The sequence below is a fragment of the Salvelinus alpinus genome, chromosome 11 (assembly GCF_045679555.1).
Source record: "Salvelinus alpinus chromosome 11, SLU_Salpinus.1, whole genome shotgun sequence".
NCBI lineage: Eukaryota > Metazoa > Chordata > Actinopteri > Salmoniformes > Salmonidae > Salvelinus > Salvelinus alpinus.
Genome location: NC_092096.1, coordinates 68,960,472 through 68,972,843, shown reverse-complemented (window position 1 = coordinate 68,972,843; position 12,372 = coordinate 68,960,472). Strand labels below are relative to the sequence as shown.

At 42.6% G+C, this 12,372-nt stretch overlaps 1 protein-coding gene across 3 annotated transcripts in view; it reads left to right on the top strand.

Moving 5' to 3' along the window:
* Window positions 1-12,372, top strand: part of LOC139534705 (glucosidase 2 subunit beta-like) — a 280,149-nt gene that overhangs the window by 218,164 nt on the left and 49,613 nt on the right. For 2 of the 3 annotated variants that reach the window (XM_071334091.1, XM_071334089.1), the window contains one exon: window positions 1,205-1,276. The exons of the other annotated variant lie outside the window; for it this stretch is intronic. In XM_071334091.1, the coding sequence (XP_071190192.1) occupies window positions 1,205-1,276 (72 nt within the window). The remainder of the gene's footprint in view (window positions 1-1,204; window positions 1,277-12,372) is intronic. 3 annotated transcript variants of the gene reach the window in all.

The following is a 12,372-nucleotide window of genomic DNA, read 5'->3' as shown; positions in this document are numbered from 1 at the left end:
CTCTCTCACTCTCTTTCATTTTGGTTGACTTGGCCTCTTCTTTTCTTTTGTATTAGTCAATGCATTGGTTCAAATGTCAAGAACAACCCCTGCTGGCTTACCTCCGTCCAGTTCTTTGATCAGTTTACTGGAGCTCTTCTCTGTCTTTTCCACTCTCTGGCGCTCGCTAGCCAACATTAACAACGGCCTGCTCTAATTGCTAGCTTCTCCAGTCTCCTGAGTCTGGGTAGAAAAGCTGTGCGTGGCCACCAGTGGCTCCTTGTCAGAGAGTTGAGACAAAATGGTGGCCAACAGGGCTTTGTTCAATAATACTGGCCTGTGTCTGTATGTCTGCGTTCGTCTTCGTACCTTCCTCATATAGCTGTGTGACAGAAGGGATGTACACTACCAGTCAAAAGTTTGGACACACCAACTCATTCAAGGGTTTTTCTTTATTTTTACTATTTTCTACATTGTAAAATAATAATGAAGACATCAAAACTATTAAATAACACATATGAAATCATGTAGTACCAAAAAAGGGTTAAACAAATCAAAATATATTTTATATTTGAGATTCTTCAAAGTAGCCACCCTTTGCCTTGATGACAGCTTTGCACACTCTTGGCATTCTCTCAACCAGCTAAATGAGGTAGTCACCTGGAATGCATTTAAATTAACAGGTGTGCCTTGTTAAAAGTTTTTTAAAAAGTGTGCAATTCTGTCATCAAAAAGTGTGCAATTCTGTCATCAAGGCAAAGGGTGGCTACTTTGAAGAATCTAAAATAAAATAAATATTTTGATTTGTTTAACACTTTTTTGGTTACTACATGATTCCACATGTGTTATTTCATAGTTTTGAAGTCTATTATTCTACAATGTAGAAAATAGTAAAATAATAATGAACCCTTGAATGAGTAGGTGTGTCCAAACTTTTGACTGGCACTGTATATTAAGGGGATAGTTTCCCGGACACAGATTAAGCCTAGTCCTGGAATTAAAAAGCAATCTCGATATCCAAGTCCAGGCTTAATTTGTGTCTGGGAAACTGTCCCAATGTATTTTCCACATCAATATATAGTTTGTAAATGAACATAGAACTGGACACATCATGGAGATTAGTGCAGAGCAATATGAAGAGTGAAAATACCACCATGTTCAACAGGACATGGTGAAACGTAACTCATTTTCTAAAATATATTTTTTGTTCTATTCTTCTCTGAAGGTATATTTACGAGCTGTGTCCCTTCAGTCAAGTAACACAGAAGAGTGCTTCAGGAGAAGTGGTGTCCTTAGGGTGAGTACCTCGTTAACGTTCACCGGTGTTACCACAGTTTAAACCTGTACCGGTTTCCACCTCGTGACGCCATGGCTTTTTGGAGGACACTTGGAATGTTCAGCTATCCTCTTTAAAAGCCATCACTGGCTAACCGCAATTACGTCCTATTTTTAAAAAAGGCTATACGTGTGTAAATGAATCTCTTTCACCTTCTCGACAAAGGAATGAATATATATTCGACAATTTGCCTGCTATATTTTTAGGGGGGGGATGTGTTGTTCTCACTCACAAGATAGTTTCCCACAGCATACGAACGCTCTCATTGGGTTCTTTAGACAAGCACGTATTAAACTGTTTACCTCTGTTTATTTCACCTCTCTCTCTATCATGTGTAAACTGTCTACCTCTGTTTATTTCACCTCTCTCTCTATCATGTGTAAACTGTCTACCTCTGTTTATTTCACCTCTCTCTCTATCATGTGTAAACTGTCTACCTCTGTTTATTTCACCTCTCTCTCTATCATGTGTAAACTGTCTACCTCTGTTTATTTCACCTCTCTCTCTCTATCATGTGTAAACTGTCTACCTCTGTTTATTTCACCTCTCTCTCTCTATCATGTGTAAACTGTCTTCCTCTGTTTATTTCACCTCTCTCTCTCTATCATGTGTAAACTGTCTACCTCTGTTTATTTCACCTCTCTCTCTATCATGTGTAAACTGTTTACCTCTGTTTATTTCACCTCTCTCTCTATCATGTGTAAACTGTTTATTTCACCTCTCTCTCTATCATGTGTAAACTGTCTACCTCTGTTTATTTCACCTCTCTCTCTATCATGTGTAAACTGTCTACCTCTGTTTATTTCACCTCTCTCTCTATCATGTGTAAACTGTCTACCTCTGTTTATTTCACCTCTCTCTCTATCATGTGTAAACTGTCTACCTCTGTGTATTTCACCTCTCTCTCTATCATGTGTAAACTGTCTACCTCTGTTTATTTCACCTGAAGGAAGTAGCTCAGCATTTCTTCATTAGAAATGACGTTGAATGTTTCTTGATACATATTCTGCCGCCAGTCCCAAAAACTACTTCATCATTGTTATGATGTTGCGTGTGGACTAAGACCCATATTTCTGCCCGATATTGATATTTTTATTATTCTTCAACATCTGTTAGGCTACATGTGACCTTTAATCAATTGCTAACAAATCTCTATTACGGTTATCTTACCTTTTGATCAATTGCAAAAAGGGGGGGGGGGGGGGGGTGGACTTCATATACTGGACTGGGTTGTATTTCTTCTGCTGTGAAGGGGTTTCCATTTCATCTGAAGGGTTAAAGTATGGCCTTTTAGTTTCTCCCAAGGGATTGGATCTATGATTGGATCTGTGATAAGGGGATCTATGATTGGATCTGTGATAAGGGGATCTATGATTGGATCTGTGATAAGGGGATCTGGGATTGGATCTGTGATAAGGGGATCTATGATTGGATCTGTGAAACGGGGATCTGGGATTGGATCTGTGATAAGGGGATCTGTGATTGGATCTGTGATAAGGGGATCTGGGATTGGATCTGTGATTGGATCTGTGATAAGGGGATCTGTGATTGGATCTGTGATAAGGGGATCTGTGATTGGATCTGTGATAAGGGGATCTATGATTGGATCTATGATAAGGGGATCTGGGATTGGATCTGTCCACCGGTGGACATTGGTCTTGTATCAAGGTGCTACGGTATGAAAGGGGTATAACTCATCGTAATGTGTAGAACTTTAATATCTCTTTTGTAGAATGTGTTGTTATTTTGGAGTGTTGGCATGTTGGTGCAGAGAGTCGGTGTGAAGGCTGTGTATGTACCTGGGAAGCTATAAGAACCTGCAGATCCATCCGTTCTAACACATGTCCTTTCCACCCGCCCCGTGGGATATCTTCTATCACGCTCGTCTTTTACGCCATTCTATTTTTCTCCGTCTGCGCGATCACATTATGCTCCCGTCTTGTTGCCTCAGTTACTGTCAAACTTATATTTATCTCCTTATCACCGTTTTGCTGGTGTCAGGAGATTTGAGGTGTTGATTATGGGATGTCGCTCCGCTGTCCTCTCTCTCTCTCTCATTATCCTTAAACCGGCAGCCTTCAGACACTTTATAGGGTACAATTACTGCAATGCTGTTCTATTGACATTACACTTCTCTTTCAAAACTTTTCATGTGCTTTTATGATTGACTTAAACTCCTCCCGAGACTCCATTTTTGACGCCATTTGTGCTGTGGGCCACAAATGTTAAATACTTGTTTTGTAGCATCGACAACGAACAGGGATTAAATTACCAGATTATTATAATTTTTTTGGCATTTAAGTGTCAAAACATTTTCCGTTTCAATAAAATTATGTTATTAGATGCTGGTGGCAGCTGTATCTATCTGTTTAGAGTTGGGAGGGAAACATGATGTGGTAGCTGTATCTATGAAGGAACCAATGTGTTACCTGACTCTGTGTAGACATAACGTGTAAAGGAGACGTGTTACCTGACTCTGTGTAGACATCATGTGTAAACTAGACGTGTTAACTGACTCTGTGTAGACATCATGTGTAAAGGAGACGTGTTAACTGACTGTGTAGACATCATGTGTAAAGGAGACGTGTTAACTGACTGTGTGTAGACATCATGTGTAAAGGAGACGTGTTATGGACTCTGTGTAGACATCATGTGTAAACTAGACGTGTTAACTGACTCTGTGTAGACATCATGTGTAAAGGAGACGTGTTATGGACTCTGTGTAGACATCGTGTGTAAAGGAGACGTGTTAACTGACTCTGTGTAGACATCATGTGTAAAGGAGACGTGTTACCTGACTGTGTGTAGACATCGTGTGTAAAGGAGACGTGTTAACTGACTGTGTAGACATCATGTGTAAAGGAGACGTGTTAACTGACTCTGTGTAGACATCGTGTGTAAAGGACACGTGTTAACTGACTCTGTGTAGACATCATGTGTAAAGGAGACGTGTTAACTGACTCTGTGTAGACATCATGTGTAAACTAGACGTGTTAACTGACTCTGTGTAGACATCATGTGTAAAGGAGACGTGTTATGGACTCTGTGTAGACATCGTGTGTAAAGGAGACGTGTTAACTGACTCTGTGTAGACATCATGTGTAAAGGAGACGTGTTACCTGACTGTGTGTAGACATCGTGTGTAAAGGAGACGTGTTAACTGACTGTGTAGACATCATGTGTAAAGGAGACGTGTTAACTGACTCTGTGTAGACATCATGTGTAAAGGAGACGTGTTAACTGACTCTGTGTAGACATCATGTGTAAAGGAGACGTGTTAACTGACTGTGTGTAGACATCATGTGTAAAGGAGACGTGTTAACTGACTGTGTGTAGACATCATGTGTAAAGGAGACGTGTTAACTGACTGTGTGTAGACATCATGTGTAAAGGAGACGTGTTAACTGACTCTGTGTAGACATCATGTGTAAAGGAGACATGTTAACTGACTCTGTGTAGACATCATGTGTAAAGGAGACGTGTTAACTGACTCTGTGTAGACATCATGTGTAAAGGAGACGTGTTAACTGACTGTGTGTAGACATCATGTGTAAAGGAGACGTGTTAACTGGTAGTGTGTAAAGGAGACGTGTTAACTGACTGTGTGTAGACATCATGTGTAAAGGAGACGTGTTAACTGACTGTGTGTAGACATCATGTGTAAAGGAGACATGTTAACTGACTCTGTGTAGACATCATGTGTAAAGGAGACATGTTAACTGACTCTGTGTAGACATCACGTGTAAAGGAGACGTGTTACCTGACTCTGTGTAGACATCATGTGTAAACTAGACGTGTTAACTGACTCTGTGTAGACATCGTGTGTAAAGGAGACATGTTAACTGACTCTGTGTAGACATCGTGTGTAAAGGACACGTGTTAACTGACTCTGTGTAGACATCATGTGTAAAGGAGACGTGTTAACTGACTGTGTAGACATCATGTGTAAAGGAGACGTGTTAACTGACTCTGTGTAGACATCATGTGTAAAGGAGACGTGTTAACTGACTCTGTGTAGACATCGTGTGTAAAGGAGACGTGTTAACTGACTCTGTGTAGACATCATGTGTAAACTAGACGTGTTACCTGACTCTGTGTAGACATCATGTGTAAAGGAGACGTGTTAACTGACTCTGTGTAGACATCATGTGTAAACTAGACGTGTTACCTGACTCTGTGTAGACATCATGTGTAAAGGAGACGTGTTAACTGACTCTGTGTAGACATCATCTGTAAAGGAGACGTGTTAACTGACTCTGTGTAGACATCATCTGTAAAGGAGACGTGTTAACTGACTCTGTGTAGACATCATGTGTAAAGGAGACGTGTTAACTAACTCTGTGTAGACATCATGTGTAAAGGAGACGTGTTAACTGACTCTGTGTAGACATCGTGTGTAAAGGAGACGTGTTAACTGACTGTGTAGACATCATGTGTAAAGGAGACGTGTTAACTGACTCTGTGTAGACATCATGTGTAAAGGAGACGTGTTAACTGACTCTGTGTAGACATCATGTGTAAAGGAGACGTGTTAACTGACTGTGTGTAGACATCATGTGTAAAGGAGACGTGTTAACTGACTGTGTGTAGACATCATGTGTAAAGGAGACGTGTTAACTGACTCTGTGTAGACATCATGTGTAAAGGAGACGTGTTAACTGACTCTGTGTAGACATCATGTGTAAAGGAGACGTGTTAACTGACTGTGTGTAGACATCATGTGTAAAGGAGACATGTTAACTGACTCTGTGTAGACATCACGTGTAAACTAGACGTGTTAACTGACTCTGTGTAGACATCACGTGTAAAGGAGACGTGTTACCTGACTCTGTGTAGACATCATGTGTAAAGGAGACGTGTTACCTGACTCTGTGTAGACATCATGTGTAAAGGAGACGTGTTAACTGACTCTGTGTAGACATCATGTGTAAAGGAGACGTGTTAACTGACTGTGTAGACATCATGTGTAAAGGAGACGTGTTAACTGACTCTGTGTAGACATCATGTGTAAAGGAGACGTGTTAACTGACTGTGTGTAGACATCATGTGTAAAGGAGACATGTTAACTGACTCTGTGTAGACATCGTGTGTAAAGGAGACGTGTTAACTGACTCTGTGTAGACATCATGTGTAAAGGAGACGTGTTAACTGACTCTGTGTAGACATCATGTGTAAAGGAGACGTGTTAACTGACTGTGTGTAGACATCATGTGTAAAGGAGACGTGTTAACTGACTGTGTGTAGACATCATGTGTAAAGGAGACGTGTTAACTGACTGTGTGTAGACATCATGTGTAAAGGAGACGTGTTAACTGACTCTGTGTAGACATCATGTGTAAAGGAGACATGTTAACTGACTCTGTGTAGACATCATGTGTAAAGGAGACGTGTTAACTGACTCTGTGTAGACATCATGTGTAAAGGAGACGTGTTAACTGACTGTGTGTAGACATCATGTGTAAAGGAGACATGTTAACTGACTCTGTGTAGACATCACGTGTAAAGGAGACGTGTTAACTGACTCTGTGTAGACATCACGTGTAAAGGAGACGTGTTACCTGACTCTGTGTAGACATCATGTGTAAAGGAGACGTGTTACCTGACTCTGTGTAGACATCATGTGTAAAGGAGACGTGTTAACTGACTCTGTGTAGACATCATGTGTAAAGGAGACGTGTTAACTGACTGTGTAGACATCATGTGTAAAGGAGACGTGTTAACTGACTCTGTGTAGACATCATGTGTAAAGGAGACGTGTTAACTGACTCTGTGTAGACATCGTGTGTAAAGGAGACGTGTTAACTGACTCTGTGTAGACATCATGTGTAAACTAGACGTGTTACCTGACTCTGTGTAGACATCATGTGTAAAGGAGACGTGTTAACTGACTCTGTGTAGACATCATGTGTAAACTAGACGTGTTACCTGACTCTGTGTAGACATCATGTGTAAAGGAGACGTGTTAACTGACTCTGTGTAGACATCATCTGTAAAGGAGACGTGTTAACTGACTCTGTGTAGACATCATCTGTAAAGGAGACGTGTTAACTGACTCTGTGTAGACATCATGTGTAAAGGAGACGTGTTAACTAACTCTGTGTAGACATCATGTGTAAAGGAGACGTGTTAACTGACTCTGTGTAGACATCGTGTGTAAAGGAGACGTGTTAACTGACTGTGTAGACATCATGTGTAAAGGAGACGTGTTAACTGACTCTGTGTAGACATCATGTGTAAAGGAGACGTGTTAACTGACTCTGTGTAGACATCATGTGTAAAGGAGACGTGTTAACTGACTGTGTGTAGACATCATGTGTAAAGGAGACGTGTTAACTGACTGTGTGTAGACATCATGTGTAAAGGAGACGTGTTAACTGACTCTGTGTAGACATCATGTGTAAAGGAGACGTGTTAACTGACTCTGTGTAGACATCATGTGTAAAGGAGACGTGTTAACTGACTCTGTGTAGACATCATGTGTAAAGGAGACGTGTTAACTGACTGTGTGTAGACATCATGTGTAAAGGAGACGTGTTACCTGACTCTGTGTAGACATCATGTGTAAACTAGACGTGTTAACTGACTCTGTGTAGACATCATGTGTAAAGGAGACATGTTAACTGACTGTGTGTAGACATCATGTGTAAAGGAGACGTGTTAACTGACTGTGTGTAGACATCATGTGTAAAGGAGACGTGTTACCTGACTCTGTGTAGACATCATGTGTAAACTAGACGTGTTAACTGACTCTGTGTAGACATCATGTGTAAAGGAGACATGTTAACTGACTCTGTGTAGACATCGTGTGTAAAGGACACGTGTTAACTGACTGTGTGTAGACATCATGTGTAAAGGAGACGTGTTAACTGACTCTGTGTAGACATCGTGTGTAAAGGAGACGTGTTAACTGACTCTGTGTAGACATCATGTGTAAACTAGACGTGTTAACTGACTCTGTGTAGACATCATGTGTAAACTAGACGTGTTAACTGACTCTGTGTAGACATCATGTGTAAAGGAGACGTGTTAACTGACTCTGTGTAGACATCATGTGTAAAGGAGACGTGTTAACTGACTTTGTGTAGACATCATGTGTAAAGGAGACGTGTTAACTGACTCTGTGTAGACATCATGTGTAAAGGAGACGTGTTAACTGACTGTGTAGACATCATGTGTAAAGGAAACATGTTACCTGACTCTGTGTAGACATCATGTGTAAAGGAGACGTGTTAACTGACTTTGTGTAGACATCATGTGTAAAGGAGACGTGTTAACTGACTCTGTGTAGACATCATGTGTAAAGGAGACGTGTTAACTGACTCTGTGTAGACATCATGTGTAAAGGAGACGTGTTACCTGACTCTGTGTAGACATCATGTGTAAAGGAGACGTGTTAACTGACTCTGTGTAGACATCATGTGTAAAGGAGACGTGTTAACTGACTGTGTGTAGACATCATGTGTAAAGGAGACGTGTTAACTGACTCTGTGTAGACATCATGTGTAAAGGAGACGTGTTAACTGACTGTGTAGACATCATGTGTAAAGGAGACGTGTTAACTGACTCTGTGTAGACATCATGTGTAAAGGAGACGTGTTACCTGACTCTGTGTAGACATCATGTGTAAACTAGACATGTTAACTGACTCTGTGTAGACATCATGTGTAAAGGAGACGTGTTAACTGACTTTGTGTAGACATCGTGTGTAAAGGAGACGTGTTAACTGACTCTGTGTAGACATCATGTGTAAAGGAGACGTGTTACCTGACTCTGTGTAGACATCATGTGTAAAGGAGACGTGTTACCTGACTCTGTGTAGACATCATGTGTAAACTAGACATGTTACCTGACTCTGTGTAGACATCATGTGTAAACTAGACGTGTTAACTGACTCTGTGTAGACATCATGTGTAAAGGAGACGTGTTACCTGACTCTGTGTAGACATCATGTGTAAAGGAGACGTGTTACCTGACTCTGTGTAGACATCATGTATAAAGGAGACGTGTTAACTGACTGTGTAGACATCATGTGTAAAGGAGACGTGTTAACTGACTCTGTGTAGACATCATGTGTAAAGGAGACGTGTTAACTGACTCTGTGTAGACATCATGTGTAAAGGAGACGTGTTAACTGACTCTGTGTAGACATCATGTGTAAAGGAGACATGTTAACTGACTCTGTGTAGACATCATGTGTAAAGGAGACATGTTACCTGACTCTGTGTAGACATCATGTGTAAAGGAGACGTGTTAACTGACTCTGTGTAGACATCATGTGTAAAGGAGACGTGTTACCTGACTCTGTGTAGACATCATGTGTAAAGGAGACATGTTACCTGACTCTGTGTAGACATCATGTGTAAAGGAGACGTGTTATGGACTTGGCTTAAACGTCACGTGTAAAGGGGGAGAATGTGTTGTGTGGCTGTAGTCAAAGGAGGCTTGGGCTTGGCAATTAAGGGTATAAACACAATGTAAAAGATAGGGAGTGGAGATTCTGGGAAAGACAGATCAGGAGCTGATTGATGTATTAGAAGTTAAACGACTTTTGGGCTAAAGTAAGGTTTTAACTTGATTGTTATTGTTAGAAGCTAGTGTATTATTGTTGCTTAATAAAAAAACGATCAAATCCATCAAAATAGAAGTGTTACTGGTTTTAACTAACTAGTGGAACCAAAAGAGAGGTGTTACTGGTTTTAACTAACTAGTGGAACCAAAAGAGAGGTCTTACTGGTTTTAACTAACTAGTGGAACCAAAAGAGATGTGTTACTGGTTTTAACTAACTAGTGGAACCAAAAGAGAGGTGTTACTGGTTTTAACTAACTAGTGGAACCAAAAGAGATGTGTTACTGGTTTTAACTAACTAGTGGAACCAAAAGAGAGGTGTTACTGGTTTTAACTAACTAGTGGAACCAAAAGAGAGGTGTTACTGGTTTTAACTAACTAGTGGAACCAAAAGAGGGGTGTTACTGGTTTTACTGGTTTTAACTAACTAGTGGAACCAAAAGAGAGGTTTTACTGGTTTTAACTAACTAGTGGAACCAAAAGAGAGGTTTTACTGGTTTTAACTAACGAGTTAAATGACTTGTTGAATAAAGTGCTGAAGAAGAGGAGTAGCATTATAACAGCTACAGACTCAGGAGCTTCACCTTAAGTGTCCTGCAGCCAGACCATGTTGTGAGGTCCAGCAGGACACCACAAGGGAGCTCCAGGGTAACGTTGTAAGAGACACACTGGGTATCTCTAGTTTGTCCTTCGTCAGACAAAGTGTCGAATCCCTGCTTTCAAGCTAAGAATTAATTTCAAGTAATTAGTCTTAGCTGAAACCCTATCCCCGGGACTTAGCGAGTGTGACTCACCCGTGTTGTCCGGTCAACTAGAAAGGGAGGACCAGCCGCTAGCAGGATTGTCTGACTATGACACACTTATAAAAGTACTATAACCCAGTGGTTGAACGTATCCTGTGTAAAATAGCGCAGAGCGGTCTATAAATACATATTGGATTGCTCGTTGGGGTTGTACACAAAAATAGCCCCCGCTGACACATAGTATACCGTGTCACAAACTACCCGTGAAGTGTTAACAGTAGGAAGGAGTGAGCTAACCTCTGTGCCTAGCAGAGATGGACCAGGGGGGAGCTAACCTCTGTGGCTAGCAGAGATGGACCAGGAGGGAGCTAACCTCTGTGGCTAGGAGAGATGGACCAGGAGGGAGCTAACCTCTGTGGCTAGCAGAGATGGACCAGGAGGGAGCTAACCTCTGTGGCTAGCAGAGATGGACCAGGGGTGAGCTAACCTCTGTGGCTAGCAGAGATGGACCAGGAGTGAGCTAACCTCTGTAGTTAGCAGAGATGGACCAGGGGGGAGCTAACCTCTGTAGCTAGCAGAGATGGACCAGGAGGGGGCTAACCTCTGTAGCTAGCAGAGATGGACCAGGAGTGAGCTAACCTCTGTGGCTAGGAGAGATGGACCAGGAGTGAGCTAACCTCTGTAGCTAGCAGAGATGGACCAGGAGTGAGCTAACCTCTGTGGCTAGGAGAGATGGACCAGGGGGGAGCTAACCTCTGTAGCTAGCAGAGATGGACCAGGAGGGGGCTAACCTCTGTAGCTAGCAGAGATGGACCAGGGGGGAGCTAACCTCTGTAGCTAGCAGAGATGGACCAGGAGGGGGCTAACCTCTGTAGCTAGCAGAGATGGACCAGGAGTGAGCTAACCTCTGTGGCTAGGAGAGATGGACCAGGAGTGAGCTAACCTCTGTGGCTAGCAGAGATGGACCAGGAGGGAGCTAACCTCTGTGGCTAGGAGAGATGGACCAGGAGTGAGCTAACCTCTGTAGCTAGCAGAGATGTACCAGGAGTGAGCTAACCTCTGTAGCTAGCAGAGATGGACCAGGAATGAGCTAACCTCTGTGGCTAGCAGAGATGGACCAGGAGTGAGCTAACCTCTGTGGCTAGGAGAGATGGACCAGGAGTGAGCTAACCTCTGTGGCTAGCAGAGATGGACCAGGAGGGAGCTAACCTCTGTGGCTAGCAGAGATGGACCAGGAGGGAGCTAACCTCTGTGGCTAGCAGAGATGGACCAGGAGGGAGCTAACCTCTGTGGCTAGCAGAGATGGACCAGGGGTGAGCTAACCTCTGTGGCTAGCAGAGATGGACCAGGAGTGAGCTAACCTCTGTAGTTAGCAGAGATGGACCAGGGGGGAGCTAACCTCTGTAGCTAGCAGAGATGGACCAGGAGGGGGCTAACCTCTGTAGCTAGCAGAGATGGACCAGGAGTGAGCTAACCTCTGTGGCTAGGAGAGATGGACCAGGAGTGAGCTAACCTCTGTAGCTAGCAGAGATGGACCAGGAGTGAGCTAACCTCTGTGGCTAGGAGAGATGGACCAGGGGGGAGCTAACCTCTGTAGCTAGCAGAGATGGACCAGGAGGGGGCTAACCTCTGTAGCTAGCAGAGATGGACCAGGGGGGAGCTAACCTCTGTAGCTAGCAGAGATGGACCAGGAGGGGGCTAACCTCTGTAGCTAGCAGAGATGGACCAGGAGTGAGCTAACCTCTGTG